The sequence below is a fragment of the Ischnura elegans genome, chromosome 5 (assembly GCF_921293095.1).
Source record: "Ischnura elegans chromosome 5, ioIscEleg1.1, whole genome shotgun sequence".
Lineage (NCBI taxonomy): Eukaryota > Metazoa > Arthropoda > Insecta > Odonata > Coenagrionidae > Ischnura > Ischnura elegans.
This window is the reverse complement of record NC_060250.1, coordinates 83,489,849-83,509,654: the sequence shown is the minus strand read 5'-3', so window position 1 is coordinate 83,509,654 and position 19,806 is coordinate 83,489,849. Positions and strand designations below refer to the sequence as shown.

The window sequence follows — 19,806 nt, the reverse complement described above, 5'->3', positions numbered from 1 at the left end:
TTAGAGCAATCGACGACCCATGCAAGTTCCCCATTATCTTTTAAGTTCTGAATGGAATAATTAATTTGTGGTACTAATTAAGAGAATATGTTCGAAGACTGGAAATCCAAAAGCCAAGTAAAGTCGGGAGGAAAATATATCCGTAAAAAGTGTTTCAGTTGTCTTAGGCAATCATCATCAAACATGCAGTTTTCGATTCACATTTTTACTATCTTAGTTAGCGTCACATGTGTGGTCTTATGTACGATTGAAGGTTTTTTTTGCGATTAATGTGGTAATAATAATAATAATAATACGTTAATATGGAGCTAGCATTCCCTTCAGCCGATAACCTATCACGTATATATTGAAATAAATGCTTGCGATTTTCCACGAATATAAAATTTTTTCCGACCTTTGTTTCATTGTTACTGCATCATCTTCAAGGTGTGGTGATATTGAAACCAAGGTCGTAATAAATTATATTATCTTGGTAAATTGCAAGTATTTATATCAATATGGAAAAATTTCACTCCATCACGCTTGAATCATTGTATTTTATCACAAATATGGTTTTGTATGGTCTAATATTTATTTACCTCTCTCTGAGTTCCTCGCAAATCTCTAATCTTTCCTATTGCAGCTCTTCACGTGTGATGAATTCTTCGTTCTATTCTACCGTTTTACGGAATGTTGGATATTATTATCGTTGATTTTCTGAACATTCCTTCCCACGACAGCTAGACGTCGTGGGTTGTATTAATAGGAATTTATCTTCGACAAAAGGGCATCAGCCAAATTTTTTCTAGTGGGAATTCCGCTGAGCTAGAGATAAGATAATTCCAAAGCCGGATGTCGCATAGCTTAATCGGAAGAATTCCTCTCCAGATTATTTGTCGCGTTGCTGAAAAAAATCACTATCTCATTTATGGTATGCGCCGTATCTTATCGACCAATTTTCCTTAATCAAATAAATAGGACGTTGTGAACAAACGGAATGTGCAAGGTCTTGAGTCATGGGCCTGTCTTACCTCTCGTTTTCACCGATATTTATCTATCTATCCCGTGAAATGTTTTTTTGTTGTCCCTTCATCATTTCTGATTTACTTGATTTGAAATGCCGACTATTTGTACAGTTACGTAGTTCTTTTATTTTATCATATAATGGTTTGCCATAACCTGCCCAAAAATTTTTCACCATTCACTTATTAAACATGCAGATGAGTCAGGTTTGGATATTACATCAATGACTCTTTTATCAATATTTACTGCTGAAAATAATAGCCTTTTTAATAAAGCTTCACATAAATTCTTCGTGAAAAATAAACAAATTTTCTGCACTTTCAATTTACAACAGTATTCTCAATTTGTAGAGCAAAATAGGTCGGGCAGAATTTTTTTCTATTTGTCATATTTATTTAAAACATTAATACTAGGTGTCTGGTTAATATAGTAGGTAATTAAATTACTTTATTAATAATGACTAACCGAAATATTGCCCCTCGGAAATAAATCAACTGAAGAAACGAATAATTTCATTTGTTAAAATATGCATTTCTTTCTCTACTGTCAGTAGCCCATACATAGGACAGGGATCTAACATGGGACAAAAGAGGACATTTTACTTTTTTAGGTTGACTACCATGATGTAAACAATGTGAGTGCACAGTGGCGGATCCAGAATAGGGACAAGGGGGGGGATACGTGGGAGTTAATCTTCCAGCAGTAGTGGGGGTCCGAACAAAATTACCATTCTATATAGTGTGAATCGTATACCCTAGGGGGGCTTTGGCCCCATTATCCCCGTCATAGATCCGCCGCTGTGAGTGCTCAGAGTGGTATATATTGTGGTATAACAACATTGTCTTCAAAGATTAGTGTTGATTTATTAATTTTTTCTTATGCTCATGTGTTTTTTGCTGGTAAGTTTTTTTCTGTTAAAAGTGATAAAAAACCTACCACAGTGACCCAAGTTAGAGTATTTTAACTTTAACATGGTACAGGCGTTAGAAAACAAAGGCGTCCCAAGTACAGAGAGGCAACCCTAACTGGGGATATTAAAAAAATAAAATTAAAATAAACAAAAATGATTCTAGGGTTAACAGTTCCTTATTTACAAAGTGCAAGGGCTCTTCAGAATTTTAGTAAACATTTAAAGTTGATGGCTATTTCCTGCAGTAATTTCATTAGTGTTTGAACATAAAATCTATCCCAAGAATGGGCTACTGATTGTATTTCGGTTTGGAAATGTAAAGAATTACTAAATATTATTATATTATTATTATTTAATTAATAATAAAAATTGATTGAATTGATCATTAAAAGTGTAAGAGATCATAATCGCAACGGGAGAGTGAGAAACATGATGGCAGTGTTACGACGGGACGAGAGTGGAGCCAGTCTCGTCTCGCTCTTATTTTCTGAACTTGGGTGTCGTCTCGATTTTGTTTACTTTGTGTTTTTTCATGACTTACTAGTCGAAATATGCGTCCTGTCTCAAGTTTTTTACCTATTAAAAACTTATGTACTAAAGAGAATAACATTTTCAATCGAATTAAATAGGATGAAAACAAAAGCACTGTTCTCGAATAGCCCAACAGACCCCATCACATGGTCTTTGATTTTGTCGTTTCAATCTTGGTCACATGCGCAGGAGATGGAAATGCATCTTTTGAACATTTAATCTGATCTTCCTTCCCGCCAAAACACCTCCGTTTGATTTTCGATACCGAGTTCATCGGTGTCTTCTTTACCGCTATCTCGTCATGCCATTTTCCTCGTATCGGTTTTATTCCATCTGCCGCTTTCACCCGCTTTTGAGTAATTCCCCGACGAAATTATCCGCCTCCACTTCATCGTGATGTATTTAACCTGTTTCACCCGCTATCGGTTGAAGGCAGGTGAAGGAGAGGAAGTGAAGTCCCGGACAGTGACACTTATCTTCCGCGATCTTGACACAGATCCATCCGGGAGTCCGTTTCTTTTGGACTGCGGTGATTCCCCGAGTGTCGACAGCTCTGATCCAGGAAAAGGATAGCCTACGTTTTTCTCACTTCGTGGAGGTTGCGTGGGCGATTAATGATGGCTCGCTCATCTCGAAGTCACACGAATCAACAATCTAAATAGATTATTTTCTATCGTACTTAAGAGAATTCGATACCTCCTCTGCAAAAATGCTCAACAATCGCCCACCGAATCAAATCCGCCCATCTAGTAGCCCAACAACACGAATCCGCTCAGCTGGCTGTGTCCGGAGCATAAACGCTCACCTCCAATCTTGGAGAATAGGATATGAGCGGTTATGCTCCGGACACTGCCGGCTGAGCGGATTTGTATTGTTTGGCTACTAGTTGGGCGGATTTGATTCGGTGGGCGATTGCTGAGCGTTTTTGCAGAGGAGGTATCGAGTTGAACTTAACCCGCAAATTGCATTAAATGAGAAGTTCGGGAGGAAAGGTTATCGGCTAGCTGATTAAAAAGGAAGGTATGAAACTGGTATTTCGACCATAAAATGTTCTTCTCTCCTCATGGCTTTTAATTGGGCCTTCTGACTGTACTTTGGGCGAATCAATGTTTCTGGATTTTGCTGTTATTGCTTTTACTTTCGCACTTTTCCTGTTTCCCTATATAACCCACTCTCAGTTCCTTCTCTATCATGCTTCACATGTTTAACTCTTTCATCTTTGAAATACGCTATTTAATTTTCACTATACTTTACCCAGCGTCTCTATTTGCAGTGCGAAGGCGAAGTAAACATATTTTCAGTTTTCCACTCTGTTGGTATATTTGTCCTCGAGCTGTTTTAGCGAATAATTGCTATTCTCAAGGCGCTATAAACCTTTAAGCCACAATGTTTTCTCCTGGTTATATAATACACTCCCTACATAGGTTCCTTTTAGCAAATTAATCCATCACTCAGAGCACACTCACTTTAGCTTTAATTACGTTACGTTTTTCTTTGTAGTTTGAGTGTACAGTTATTGAAAGAGGTTTTGATTTGCTATTCAACTAAGAGGGAGGATTATAATATGATCAAGGCCACGAAATTCTGAGCTTTTGAGTCAACATCCTTCAATATGACTGAGAATATAGCGTTATCTGTGAAGAGTTTTTATTTCCATGTAATTGGCTTTGACGTCCTATCTCTCCTAAGAAAATGCTGAAACAAACCGATGCTGTTTGCGGCAAAAAATATCAATTCGGTCGAAACAATTTCGCAATAGGGCCGGCGAAATGAGAACCTGTGAGTGACTGACTTGAAGTACTAAAATCTGTTTCATTTTTTAGTTCCGCTCAGGAAACATCTTGAAAAAGTAACATCCACCAATTGAAAAGGAAACTCTTTTCTATGATAGTGTATACCGATATATTTCACTGACCTCTTCTTTAAATTCCTACAATACCTCTGATAAGCTCTTTCCTGTTCATGAACGCCTCATTTGCTATCGATATTCTCTCACTGCTGTATCCGTTTTCAGTACCTAAATGATGTGGGTACTAACAAAAATGTTTTACTTTTCGCCTTCGAGTATACTGTGCCACCAATTCTCACTTGAAACGGTTGAATCGGTTGAATCTAAACGCTTTCTCGTAATCTTTGTGCAAGAATTATTACTCTCCATTGTGAATATTCTCCACTTGCTTTTCCCGTCAATACCGATCGGAGGTCTGAATGCGGAATATGGTCTAAATTTGGTTGGTGTTTTGATTAATTTCCTCCATGGCTCTCGAAACAAGTAGAGGCGTACACGTGCTGAATATCCCGTGGAATTGGGTCGATACTATGAAGTGGCATAAAGGCATCCCGATTTCTCTTTGAACGTTTTTTCTCTCGAAATTATATCTCATCTGCATGTTCCCTCGCAATTAGAGCTTGAATGGGGATCCGCCAGTAAAGTCAGGGGAAAAAAATGATACCCAATTAGAATTTACGAACTTTCGTTTCATTTGCTCTCAGAACAATGGGTGCTTGCATGTGCGACCATCGTTTCTAGATTATGTTCCATTTATCACATTTTTAATGTTGAACGATTCAAAAGATTCAACGTAAGCGTAGTTTGTACTTTTTTTTTTTTTTTTTTTTTGATCTCATGATTATTTATTTAAACACATTACAATACATCAAAAATACATATCTCAAATATTAAAATATATGTTATACATTAAAAACATTCCCTTTGCAAATTCTTAACACGCTTTTCACTATATAACCAACACATATTCTGACTTATTGGGCAAGAAAAGATAAAAGAGAAAAACCCTGATATTACAATATTTTAGAACAAAAAAATATTTTTACAATTAGGAGACCTTCTGAGCCAAAACAGGCTCATCAGCAGGTTCTCCATAATTCATTTACAAGAAGTTAAAAACATCTAAAACAATGAAAGAAACGATAAAAAACTTATGTCTTAAAATTAAAAATTAAAGTCCTCAAGTAGATAATTTAAAAGTTTACTTTTGACATCCGAATATGTGGTTAAACCATGCATTTCTTTAGGTAATTTGTTAAACAATTTAGGAACACTAACCACCATTTTGTTTTCACCGTATTGATTGAAGCATTTGGGGATTTTATATTGGTATAGATTCCTCTTTTCCATTTTATGAAAATTGTCTTTCAGTGTTTTGTATTTATTGGAAAAATAATTATCTATTACTAAAATATAGGTTAGAAGTTTTCGAGTGGTAGTATTCTTAGTGTTTTATAGAAATTATTTGTATCGTGAGAGTCTGAGTTAGCTGACAAATTATTATCACTATTTCATAATAATTGTCCCAGGCTTAGTGAATATCATTAGGTATACATTCACCCATATTCATGATAAACATAATTTAATTCATTAATTTATTAAAATGTAATCGCCTCACCGGCCTATTCCACTATTATCTGTATGTAGTACCTCCAATGCCTACCCTGAATGTATCTATGAAGTTTTTTTTTGTTTTCTATCTGATTTACTTCAACTCCAAGTTTATGGCCTGATCATAAATTCTCTGCCTTTTGGTAAGAAAAAGAGTGTTCTGGAAAAGCAGAGAAATTATACCTATTGGACATTAAATGTGGAGTTGAAGTTACTCAGGTAGAAGAATTGACTCAAAATTACTAAATTCAGGATTGGCATTGGATGTATCATGTACAGATAATAGTGCGATAGGCCGGAGAGGGGGTTATATTTTCATAAATTGGTGAATTAAAACTAAATTATTGCTTGCCATGAATATCAGTGATTTCCACTAAGCCTGGGACGACTTTATTAAATAATGCATATTCAAATTACACTTACATTGAATCATTTGAATCGTCAAACAATTAAATTGCGAGGAAATCCTACGTAGCTTAGCATTATGAATGGCGTAAAAATTTTAACTAAGACGAATGGAATTTTGAAGGATGGCTGATATTGCTGTTTCTCGTATTTAAGGATGCTACTTCCTTCGAGAGTTTTGACTAAACTTAGCTTAGCAAGAAAGCAATTGCTGAGATAAGCTAGGAATTGAGTGGCGTCGTCCTTCAAGAATGAAGTATCATTTGTTCCGCAAGTCTTTGCGGTGATCTCTCATCATTTTCAGTCCTTGACTCTTATTTCTTTGGAATAGTATCTTCTTGCTTTTATAAATATATCCTCAATCATTTCCCATCTCCACCATTTAGTGGTGGAATAGGTAACGTGTTGCGTAAAAGTTAAGCTTTTTTATTCATAGTTTATTCCCAACTCTGCTTATTTGGTGAATTTGTTCGCCGTCATCTATATATTTATATGATGTCTGTCTGTCTGTCCGCTATGTATTTCCATTCGATTGCGCGGATTGCTGCGACCGAAGTTAATGCATAGATTCATCTCATGCTCTCGAATCCCGTAGTGCTACTTTCGGTTGTCTCCGACGCATCCTTTGCGTCAATTTCTCATTACCGTTTGTTACGTTACCTACGTCATACAGCTTCTGCGGTTGTACATCCTTCCGGGTAGGCGCACCTATCGAGACGCTGAAAGGGAAAACATAACTAAATAACTCTCCGCACCTAAGGACACTCATAAGGGTCAATGTTGTGGAGCGGGGCAGAAGCTGATCCCGTGCGCGTTTTACGGAAATCGGTTTTTTTCTATTGTTTGCCGTTCAGCGTGCTTAAAAATACCGTTATGTGACCATGAATACCAATTCTAAAGTTTCCCACGTCTCTGGGAACTATCTTTCCCGAGCAACGCCGGGAAGACTGTTAGTATGAAATAAATTTAGTGCCTTATTATTCAGTTGCGTGATCTCTGTCTTTGGAAAATCATCAGGTTGCCTCGGCACACACTGTTAGAACAACATAGACATTCATTTGTTTTCGACTGATAAAGGTGCGTCATGAAGCCAATATGACCTTGCAATATGGCTACAATGTTACGTTATTAGTATACATATAGCTATATATTCTGTATCGTATGGTCCACTAAATCCTTTAGTTCTGTAATAAGGTTCACGTGTACAATCTATGAAATGAATTTCTTTTGTTTTCATACACCTGGCAAAAACCAGATTTTCTGACGATCGCTCAGCCATCGAAGTTTGGTTGGGAAATAAGCATTCATATTTGGATCAGATATTTTCGTAGCGGAGAGCTTTAGTCGATAGGAGCTTTCGTTCTCAGCTGCGTTGCTGCGCAAAGTAGCTGCACCCGGAAGCTTCCATTGATAAAAATCCACATGAATGAATGAATTCCGAATTGTGTTCGAGCTTTTGAGAAATAAAAATTCTTCGCTTCCTCGATGACTAGAGCAGTTGATACCTGAATAAATTCGACCTTTAGTTTTTTTTTCATTTTATAATTTATTTTTTGTTCATTTATATTTGTTTTTCAGCAGTTTTTATTGTGTAGGATAATTGTCTTCACTGAAAATATTTTCCGAGTTGCCGAGCACAGATTCCCAACACTTAGGTATGACGTATAATGACCATATCGCCTTTGTGTGTAAAGTCAAGTGGTAGAACACCTGGTACCAATTCAAGTGATCGTAGTTCGACTCCCAGACATGATAAACGGTTTTTCCCATGTGCTTCATCAACCTGCGTGATGTTGTGTGTGATTACGTTGTTTTAATGGTCGAATGATTATGAAAACCTTAAAAACTGTTTGTGTTTTTTCAAAATTTTCCTAATCACTCTACGTTTTTTAACACAATATCGTGGATTATTCCTTGTCAAATACCAATACATATACTGGGACAAGATTGAAAAATAAAAGCTGAATGAATATGTGTTTACCGTATTCTTCATTTCGATATTAAAATCAGTGGAAGGTTAATCACAGAAATGAAAATCACGTTTATCGTATGCATGTCTCCTCTCATTGGATTAAAAAAACTTCGGAGGCATTGCCTCTGGAGGCTGTCCGCTAAAGAAACCCTACTTAAGGGTAGTATTTATAAGAAGATATGCGGTTGTTTATAACAGCAATGTTTGCTTCGGCATTATTCCTGCTTATTTTACAATGAAGGTGCGCATTGGCACTTAATCTAATGAGAATCGTGAGAAAATGCTAAATTCAGGGTGTTTCCGGAGGAATCTACAATACCCCAGGAGGTGATAGGGGAGACTATTTGAAGTATTTTTCGTCCATAAACGTAGGGTCGACACGTAATAAGTATGGCAGCGATAACATTTTTTAAATGCTTTTACCATGAAAAAATTTTTTCTTGGGTATTCAGCCTTTACGAAGTTTAATTAATAGCTTAATAGATAGCAACCCCTTAATTACTGAGCTATGGCAACGCCAACATTTGTTTGGGTGCACTTTGTAGTTGCCATGAACACTGTTTTTCTTGGGTATTGAGCCTTTTCCACATTTTATTCAATACTCTGGATTTTTAAGGACATAAAATAATTAAGGTTGGACGAAAATGTGCAATTATAAAAGCCTAAAACCATAAGTCCTTGAGCATGATTAAACGAGAGCTTTGAGCGTCAATAAGACTGCGCATTATGACCAATTTAATTATTATTAACGTAATTATTCAATGTCCTTAAATATCCAGATTATTAAATTAAATGTCGAAAATGTTAAATACTCCAAAATGACCATTTTCACGGTAAGTGCATCCAAACAAAAATGTTTGCATTGCCAAAGCTCAGTAACCAAGGAGTTGAGACCCCATGTTTGTGGGAAAAAGTGCTTAAAATTGTCGCCCCTACTACCTCCTGAAGTTTTGCAAATTCCTCCTGAAAAGCCGGGTATAATGTGACCGTTTCTGCATTTCTGCCAGCCTGTTGGGTGCGTTATTATCGTTCCACAAGGTATTGTCAGCGCTCTCATACTCTGTTTAAAACACAGGGCAGGAAGCTTGTAATTGAAATGAGGGCTTCAGAGTCAGGAAACACTTCATTAGGACGACTGGATATTTTCGTTCGTTGATCATTCCATCTAGACCTTGTTAGAGGGGGATAGTTAATTCTTTAAACGTCTCGTGGCTGTTGTTTCGAAGCGTTGTTCAGTTTTTTTATATTTTCATCTCCCAAACAGGGTTCTCAAGGGTGACTGGTTGGTAGTGCTCCGCTCAATTTTAAAATATTCAAGTACTCAACTCATCCCAAATTATAAAGTTCTATCGTCACCAGAAAACAGCTTTGCGTGTATAGGTTTTCATTTTGATAATTCAAAAATACATTACCATCATTTTCGACTTTCTTCAAATGGAGCTTTTGCTGTAGATTAAAAAAAGTCGATTCAGGATACCGTTTGCATTATTTTAAAAGTCAGCTTCAGCCAGTTTTTTTATCCCATGTTCATCCAAGTATAGGCTAGAGGGTAAGAAAAATTCAGCAAAAATAAGTTTCCGTGGGATTTATTTGATCTAATAGGCCATTTTTGAAAATAAATATGCATAAAGAGGCTGTAAAACCACCACAAAAAAGGATAATGTTTATCTCCTTAATATTAAGTTTTTTTTATTGTTTATGCCGGATTGCAAGTTGATCCAATCTGTCTTTATACCCGCTAAACAGTTGAACTAAACTTCGCTTTTTGGTTCATACCCAGAAAGTTATTTTCCGCATCGTATTTTGGATGCAAATGCAGTTGACCATTGCTTCACTTTATAAATACGTTCCGTAGTAATGATTGAAAAAAAATGTTTATTATTCATTCGAAAAACACATTTGACAGAAAAAATCTACTTAGAATACATGCATGAATTATTAGTCGTAAAAATTTACAAAAGCCCGCGTCGTAAAGTTTACGGACCACCGCTTGTAACCATTCAGCTTCACTAAAATGTTTTGAGAAAGATCAACTGAATGAGATGCTTTCTTGATGATCGAGGGCGTACCTTTCCGGTCTTAGAGAAAAGTCTTTCGCATGGGACGGATGACGTAATCATTGGCCGGTAGTGACGTTGCTAAGATCAAACGAAATGGTCAAGACTGAAGTTGAAAAATCGAGTTTGAATCGAAACTTGAATGTCATGGCTTGATCTCGATTTCCTTTATTATTTAATATTGATTTCTAATATCTCTGTAACTTCTAATAATTTCGATTTTCAATTTCAATCGAAATCGATTTTCCATCATTATTCCGGAGGAGCAATTCCATCGTATTTTGAGTCGTCATTATTTCCAGACGAGGAATAAGTTAAATGAGCATCAGCGTTTGTAATTGTTGCTGATAAAATTGTGTGTCGTTTTCAAATAAAACATTTAACTATAATAAATTATTGATGACATATTCTGCGAGTGGAGACAAATTCGGCGACATTTTAAAAGCGCGCGCCAAATTGGCTCAGATCGTTAGAGGAAGCCATTGTAATGCATGGGGCTACTGTAGTTCAGCACAGTTGAATCTAGGCTCAAGATATTTGTTTGATGATTTTCGCAGCTTCTATTGTCCATCATACATGTTTCTTTCGGGAAATGCTGCGTGGAAATTATTTTTAAGTGTAAAACGATATCCACGTAGCATTTCCCGAAAGTAACATATAAGATACACTCATGATAATTTCAACATCTATTCTTTTACAAGGGAATGGCCGTAATCATTATTCCTCTCGTCGCTGCAAAAATACGTGGGAGACGTTCAAGTTTTTCATTCGCTGGTGCTTTCGTTTTAAATATCGTCATTTTGCTGACTCATGTGGAGAATGACTTTTTTTCTGTCTTCTTGTGGATGATGTCACGTCTGCGTTCTCTTGCACTAACTGCCCACCTAATCATCATTGACGATAAGTGAGAACTTGTCTACGTGGCGAATATTCGATGACACCGTGCTGTTCTTAAAAAAAAGGCATTTTGATGTTAAGCGTGAACCACGCGATCATTTTTCGGCGTCAGTGATGAAGGCTAAATGAAACCGTGACCGTTGCGTTTTCCTTCCATGAAAAATTAAGTAAATTCCTGATCATATTACGGGATTTGCAACGGAAATGTAATGCGCTGCTGCCTTGTAATAAAATAATATTTATTTAACCGAATGGATGATAATTGCTACCGAAGTACAACCTAAATGACCGTGTGGTATAGTAAATGATGGTTTCGCCTTAACGTTGAAAAAAAACTTGAACAATTAATCTCTGGACTGCGGCGTTAGATTCAGGATTTACATTTTTTGTTTTGTTTTTATCTGTTTCGGTTTGCATCGAGGCAGGTGGTCATAAAGGGCTAACTTTATGTGTACTTCAAGTATTAACTGTTAAGCGATCCCCTGTGAGTTGCTAAAGTGAAAAAATCCTATCGGCATATGCACAACTTCATCTTGAGCATAGCCAAAATTAAAAAAAATAATTTATTTGAAAATATATATTTATAAAAAATATATTTATATGAAAAAGTTTTTGTTTACATGAAAAATTGTTTATTAGTTTTTCGCTCAAATGTTTTCAAACATCAACTTCGCTCGTAAAGAAACCGCGATATTATTCCCTAAAAATTTTATTATATAAAGCCGTTTAAAATCATAATTATAATTGAATTTATTATTCACACTTTATTGGGCACCTCATTTATATTTCATTTCGATTTAGCTCGTGCGATGTACTTGAATATATTGGAGACGTGGATCGGGTTGTAGCATTGTCAGGGGGAAATAGAGAAACGAGGGCGCCAAAGAGGGTGCAGAGAGGGGGTGGGGATGTGGAGGGAGGGTGGTAATATCCGGAGGGGAAGTATGTGCATACGTCAGAACCCTCTCTCCTTCTCCCCCCTCCATTTGCGACGGCGCAGTAAGTTTCCTTCCCCTTCACTGCCTTCCCTCTTCCCCCCCTCCCCTTGGCTCTTTTCGCGGTCCCTTCGCGGGGGAGTGGGAGTGTGACGCTTGGAAGTACGCGGCACGAGGGTGTGGGGGGTCTGCCAGCTTGCTTTCGTGGGATGAGTGGCCCAGTGCTGTAGGGAAGGGCGGAAGACTTGACGAGCGCCAGCCCAGGCGTCGCTGGTCTCATTTCGTCCCGAGAATCCGTCGCGTCTTCACATCAGTCCCCCGACCTCCGTTCTAAGCCTCCTCGTCTCTCCCGAGAGGAGGCGGCTTCCGGTCTGCAGCCAGAGACCGTCCGCTTGCCCTCCCGGCCGATGCTGGGAGTAGAAGGTCAACGTTATCGGAACGTTGCGGGAAAAACACTCGTGTCAATAAAGGGGGCGTGGCTATAGAGGTGATTCCTGCGGGTTTTATCCCTCGGTCAGTGGCGCTTGTTTGCGTCTTGGGTGCTGTGGGATCGAGCTGCCTCAACGGACATGTGTGAGAAGATCGAAGGAAGATTTTGATCAGTGTCCGTGCAGGGTTTTTACCTTGTGTTTTTTTTCCTCGAACGATTCGGTTGTTGATCATCCTGAACACATTTTCATTCCCCAGTTACGTATTCCTGCTGGATTTAGCGGGATTGAGCTGACGAACAACTGTGAGACATACCAGTTTTCACTTGTTATCCTCGATTTCGGCTTTTCATCATCCTGAAAGCACTTACATTCGACAATACGGGATACCTGTGAGCTTATAAGTGAACCATTGATCTGCCACGCTGTTGTTTCTCCTGAGGCGTTGAAAGGAATTGTAAAGGAAGCGGTAGGGGAAGTGTGGTGAACTGTTTCGTGTTTGCGTGTTCGTTGAAGAGTGGTTTTCTCGTGGATCATCCCCTGTTTCTCCTTTATCTCTGATTTTTATCCTTCCCTCATCCCCTGTGACCTTTAATTTTCGGTGCTTTATCCTTTCTGGTATCTCGTTACCAACTGTCTGTCCTCTTCCTCTCTTTCGTGAACATTTTCCTTTATAGTCTCATACTCACGAGAGGTGTTCTTCAGTAGCTAGTGCTGGCGGGTTTAACTGCTGTGATAAATGGATTTACCTACGGTTGACCTCATCTGTGTCCTATAACCATTCGTTACTGCAGCGCTTGCGTTTTTAAGGTCAACAAACCCACTTTATCGTGATCTGCACAGTGAGTGACCTCAAGTCAGTGCTCTGAAAGTGTTGGTGTCATCCTTTCCTTATTGTACTGGGTCCGCATTGGCATTCTCTTTCGCACTGTGAGGTGCCTCGCTTACTAGCGGTGCCATCCCCCACCCACAATTCTTCGCGCACCAGCCTTAGCCGTTGTTTACCCTTTCGCGTGACCGGGATAATAATAATAAAAAAAAGACGGTCGGCTCGCGCGCATCTCCCCTCGCTGTGTCAGCGCGCGCCCGGCTGATCTTTCCCCCCGCCTTGGAGGAGAGGCACCCTTAGCGGTCCGTTTTGTCGTCGGAGGTCCTCTTCCTTCCCCCGCCGAATCTTCGTGGTTCGCGACCATGGCGTGGTTCGATACGGGCGAAGCGATGGGCGCGCTCAACGCTCTCGGGCGGGATGCCAACAACTTCATCAAGAGGACGATCGAGGAGATTGAGAAGGTAAGGGTGGAGGGCGAAAGGAGGGAGGGGTGATTTCCCTTTGTTCCGGTGTGGAGCGGTCACACTTGTGGCAGCAGTTTCGATTGGATTTTGAAGGGGAAAACGGACCTTTTCTTTCTGAACAATTTTCAGTTGAACTGAAAGGTGGTTGCTTTTTTCCAAAGTAATTTTATTCGTACGACGTGTTTCGGCTCACAGAATCATCATCTGGTAGCACATATTCTTCACACTTGTCAATCCTCCCCCATCCCTCCCTCAAGGTGATGTGAGTCCATAAAAGTGATGTCCTTATCTACTGCACTGTTTTGCAGTGGCGGATCCAGGATCGGGACAAGGGGGGGGGGCGAAGATAACGATTCTATCTAGTGTAAATTAAATCCCCAAGGGGCAATCCCCCCTCTTAACCCCTCTATGGATCTGCCTCTGGATTTTAATATACCAAAAGTGTGTAAAATAGGCCCTAGGTTTAGAGCTAATTTGTATTTCAACTCGTTAAAGAAGGTAAATATGTATGAAAATATAACTAAACACTTTTGTGCAAAGAGGTAACGCCTAAATACTTCGATTTTACCTAGTGTGTGTTTCGAACGAATGGGGGAGTTATAGTCCCCCCCCCGTAGATCCGCCACTGGTGTCTTGTACCAGATGATGGCTCTGGGAGACGAAACGCGTCGTATGAATAAAATTACTGTGGTAAAGTGCAACCACCTTTCATTTCAACTGGCCTAACTTCCATTATGTCACACCCAAAACTTTTCTTTCATGGTATTGTATGGTATTGAATTTGGAGGAGGCGACCGACTGCTTTGGCCATTTTCACCATAGGGAAGGGTACGGAAGGAAGGGTGGAGAGAAACTCGGCGCCGGCATTAGCCTGCTCTTAATGAAAGGCGCCAAGGGGACCACGGCTTAACGTCCCATCCGACGGACGGAGTGTTGCGTTTGAAGTGTTCTTCACACAACATTCGAGTAGTAATCGTTCAGTCTCTGAAAATTCTCTGTCACCGCCGGATTCACGTGTAATATTACTTCATATGTTATTCGTATATTGTTTTCTCATCATTTATCAACTTCTCATGTTGATTCTTAATGCTGTTGCCTTCATTTACCTCTTTTTCATGTGGTTCTTATGCGCAGGGGTGGGCTGACGAACCGATCGTATTGACGTACTCTATTTTAAGTACACCCTCACTAATTACTAGAATTCTCTATCCTACTCGGTAAAAATCAATTGTTGAGGTAATCGTTATCGAATCCGTGAGTTTAAAAATGGCTGAAAACATGGTAGTGCCTTCAAACGTTGTTAGTTCTAAAATATTCATTCTCCTTTTTTATCGTTTATAATCGCGATAATAGTTCAAAGTCATGAAAGTATCTTTTCCTCCACTTTTTCATTTAATTTTTCTTTTCCTCATACTTCCAAAATTCCCAAAAATTATTAAGTAATTCTGAACTGAAGGCTTCACTGCTGAAAGTTACACTCATTCACAATGAAAATCCCGTGGTTTAACATGTAGATTAGAAACAAATTATTTTCAACGTACATTACGTAACATTGTCCTTTATGTAACAAGTGATGTCGCATTGCGCTTCAATACATATTATTATCTGGTTGCTCCATCTTCTTTGAATTTCCTGCTATGAATTCGTTTCCCGTGTCTTTATCTAATCCTAGCTCTGCTTTCTTACTGCACCATGCTGTTTGTCTCGGCCCCTCGCGATAGAATCCTTTCTGGGGAAAGAAGCGGGCCAAGTCCCCCCGGACTGAAGAACTTAGAGAAAAAAATTAAGCGTCTGAATTAGTTTAACGAATCATGCGCGAGAGCATGGCACGGCATGCAGTGATACTCCGTCATAGGTATTCATCATTATCACTATTCAGCGAACTTACGATTCATTTGATGCAGCTCTCCTCTCAGTTCTCCTATCAGCCAATCTTTTTTTATCTACGTATTTCTTCTCTTTCACATCCTTATTTACCTGTTCCATATATTTTATTAGAGGTCTTCCTTTTCCGTTCTTGCCTTCCACTTGTCCCTCGACGATTGTCTTCATCTGGTCATCATATCTCGAGATATGGATATCGATATAAGATTGTTCCGTCTTCTTATCAAGATTTTCATGAGGCTGCTCTTCTTTATAATTCCTTTAAAATATCATGAAATTCTCCTACGTAAAATTCTCTTTCAAAAGCGAGGAACTGAATTTGAGTAAGATGCATGAAGTGTCTTGATGCGTTTTCATCTCATAAGCTAGGTTAATTTCTGCTTCTGGAACTAGTCAATTTTTAGAGCTGTAAACGTTAATCCCTTCAGGAGTGAATGTGTATGTGAGGAGACTCCCTTCTTCCCCCTCCCTCATTCCCCTTACTCGAAATGGGAATCTATATACGGCACTGGTCTTTGTAAAAGTCATAAACTTACGCCACATATGTCCGCCATCGCCGAACACGCGTGGTCAGGACCCGGCCGTGACATTACATTTGAGGAAACGAAACTTTTAACGAAGGAGTGCAGATACTTTCCTCGGAAAACCAAGGAATCCATAGAAATTCAAAAAACACTGTAGAGTTTCAATGTAAAGGACGGCAATTTCCTTCACAGCGCCTGGAAAAGACATCCAGAGAAAGAAAGAAATTCAAGAGATTGCCAAGCAGAGAGAAGTACCCAGTCAGTCCATGATATATAACCGAGGCAGAAACCACACGCTGCTATCGAGATTAAGACAATTGCATCGACTAAGCCGACGACGTAGGAACGCTCCAAGTGTCCATAATCGTCGATTGACAGGAAGGAGGACATGCCACAGAAGAAGAGACGAAGGTGAAGGACCTTCATTAAGGATAACGACGGGAGAGCCTCTCCGAAAAACACAGAAGCTGAAAAGCACAACGCTGGGAAGCTAAAACGATCAGGCAATGGGGAATGCCTGACCAAATCTCCACCATGTCGCCGATACCTTCGACCTGAAGATGCTGGCACGATATCCAACGAAACTGTTGTCCACAAACCAACTGACGTGGTATAAAACCCTAGAAAGATGCAGGGATCAATCCGTCACCGCGGAAAACGTCGTTCTAACGCTTACGCTTGTTATCCGGTGAATTCCTGACCAGACGTCAATCCACCAGACCAGAGCTACTGAAGTTCACCAAGACCTTAGAAGTGAACGGCCCGTCGCAGTATCCCTAAAGTTCGGGGAAAATCTTTTGAGCGTTGCCAGAGAGGCTTGGGAAACGCTGAGAAGAGCCTATTTCTGTATCTCCTCCCTCAACTGGCGCGTAAGGGATTTGCGATAGGGCACGATCATGATGGGATTCTCCAAGGATATATAACGTCTCAGGGTTTTCCTCGTAAGAGCATCAAGTCTTTGGAGCCTCTGAAACCGCCGTCACCCTGAGGTGTGTTAGTTTTAATTCGATACATGTTGTCCTGAGTGGGTCATTCACCCCGCTCCATGTATCCTCGGGCAAAAGCTTCAGTCCCTGTTTCCTTGCCCAGGTTATTGGAATTGCGAGCTGGGAATTAAATTCTTTATGGGGCTTTGCGTAGTAATGTATGATACACGAATATTTTAAACTCACGCTATATTCCTTGGGTATTCACGATGGTAGATAGAAAAATAAAATTTCCAGGTACGTTTGTGTTGTACAGAGTTATGGTAAACTGCAATGGACTCACCTAGTAAATGTAGCGAATAGAAGTTGCATTATAGGGAAATTCTTTTAGAGGAAAAGTTATCATTCGTGGATTTCATTCTGTTCTCTTTCAAAGGTTGGAAAACCCTTTTTTTAATAGGTCCCATTTTTGGTCTATTTGAAGACTTAGTGCGATCGATGTTATTATTTAACCTTAAATGAATTGTGCTTAAGCTAATGCAGTCAAGCCCTTTTCAGATATCTCCCCAAGTGTTTAATATGTACCAAATAGTAAATACTTAATTAAAGATTGCTAATTGCTCATTAAATTGAAAAATAAAAAAATATTATGAATAAAATTGCTAAGAAAAATTAATTGCTAATTAAAGACAAAGTTATTGTAGAATGCTGAGTTATTGCCCGTGCGAGTAGGTTGATAGTGTATCGCATTGAGCTTTGTGCTACTGACGTGGCGGTTCCAGAATCATAAGTACAGGAAAAATTGTTGGAAAGAAATATTCATTCATAATTATATACATGGCCTTTAATCCCATTTTTTGTCTTAATTTGTGTTTTCATGTTTTTATTTTTTTGGAGGTTACATTTTTGAGTGTAGCCCAATCAAGGAAGTGAAATTATGCGAATATTTTCTGAAAATTTCGTAGCAGATCATAGTGAAGCTAATCTAAATACTCATCCTTCACCATTTTCTTGAAGGTCAGACTCTTTATGAGAGAATTTAGATGTTCTAAAAAAATAATAATGGTAATATGATAATTCTTGATTGGAAATGATTATATAATGATCTATGTAATCAAAAGATGATATATATTTAGCTGCAGCTTTGATCACACTTGAGCATTGGTATATTTTGTAATAGTTCAGCGTCTGTAAACCTGGCGTGTAGCGTATTCGTGATTGCGTGCTCTACTAGTGGAGGGTGTGTTCTATCTTACATTAGCGTCCTTCACACCTCGAAAACTCTTTTTCTTTTTCCTCCATAAAACCGTCCTGATGTGGGCGTGCCTGAATTGCGAGTGGGTATCCCATCAATATTAGTTCTTCGTATAAGAGTTATTGCAGCCCTTAAATTTTTGGAATGACCTCGCGTTTAAAAATAGTGAGACGCTCGTCAATTGGTTAAAACTTTCACGGTCCATGGTATTAAGATCCTTATTTTTTGGGTTTACCCGTGTCACAAATTAAAAATTCCAACAGTCTCGTCCCCGCTGCTGGAGACTTCATCAGGTCATCGCCCTGATGAAGTTTCCAGCGGCGGGGACGAAACTGTTGGAATTTTTAATTTGTGACACGGGTAAACCCAAAAAATAAGGATCTTAATAAGTGAGACGCTCCTCCGTATTGGTCTTATCATTTTACAAATTCTCTCTCTGAGGCGGATTCTAAGGGCGTATCATAATGTTTGGAAGGAAATTTCTTAGCTTTTCTACAAAAACACACACTTTATGCCGACTAGTTTCGGTTAACTGTACCATTTTCAAGACTAGTGTTGAAAAAAGTCTCTAGTCTAGTAAAGTCTCTAGTCTAATCAAGTCACTAGTCTTGAAAATGGTACAGTGTAACCGAAACTAGTCGGCAATTAAGTGTGTGTTTTTGTAGAAAAGCTAAGAAATTTCCTTCCAAACATTAAATATGGAATTCTACTAAGTAAAGGCCTCAACAATTCAGTGCAAAAGCGTATCATAATGTCTCCACCCCACGGATGTGGATTCGAAGTGGATGTAATTATGTCATTGAATGATACCCCTCAACTTCTTAAGGATGCCCATTGCTTCGTGGTGTTATTATTTTATTTCTCTACCTTAACTGTTGGAGTACTTAAACAATAAGTACGACCCAACATCTTAAAACAAATACTTTTTGCATATTTTGTCAGAAAATGTTTGTCTTTCAAAGACTACTTCCACTGAGGAATAAAGCTAAATAGTGTTACACGAAATATCCACAGTTAAAGCTTATATATACATTGAGCTAATGCTTGTTCAAGCTTTTGAATCCGGTTTCAGTGCAATCTCCATGCAACTTACGTGATTTGACTTCAATGGCAGTATTTATTTGCATATTACCCAGATTTCCCAAATTTTATTTCTATCATGATTATAATAGCATAAAAATGTTCATATTATTTTTTTACTACGGCAGCATTTGTATTGTAGTTGTTATCAGCGTTTTTGTAAAGCTTAGACCAGCATCGCTATGAGAGCTTTCATAATAGATCTCATTTTCGAATGCAATGTACAAAAATACCACCTCCAAAGCCTAGTTTTTCAATCTTCAGTCAATGTAGAGCATAGAACGTGAGATCATATTCTGTAATTTCA

The 19,806-nt window shown here is 38.8% G+C and overlaps 1 protein-coding gene across 4 annotated transcripts in view; it reads left to right on the top strand.

Moving 5' to 3' along the window:
• Positions 1–19,806, top strand: part of LOC124159133 (E3 ubiquitin-protein ligase rififylin) — a 106,647-nt gene that overhangs the window by 42,992 nt on the left and 43,849 nt on the right. The window contains exon 1 of one of the 4 annotated variants that reach the window (XM_046534709.1): positions 12,283–13,827. The exons of 2 other annotated variants lie outside the window; for them this stretch is intronic. In XM_046534709.1, the coding sequence (XP_046390665.1) occupies positions 13,729–13,827 (99 nt within the window). In that variant the 5' untranslated portion in view covers positions 12,283–13,728. Of the gene's footprint in view, positions 1–12,282; positions 13,828–19,806 lie in introns of those variants that run through there. One more of the 4 variants, XM_046534711.1, reaches the window with a different exon arrangement.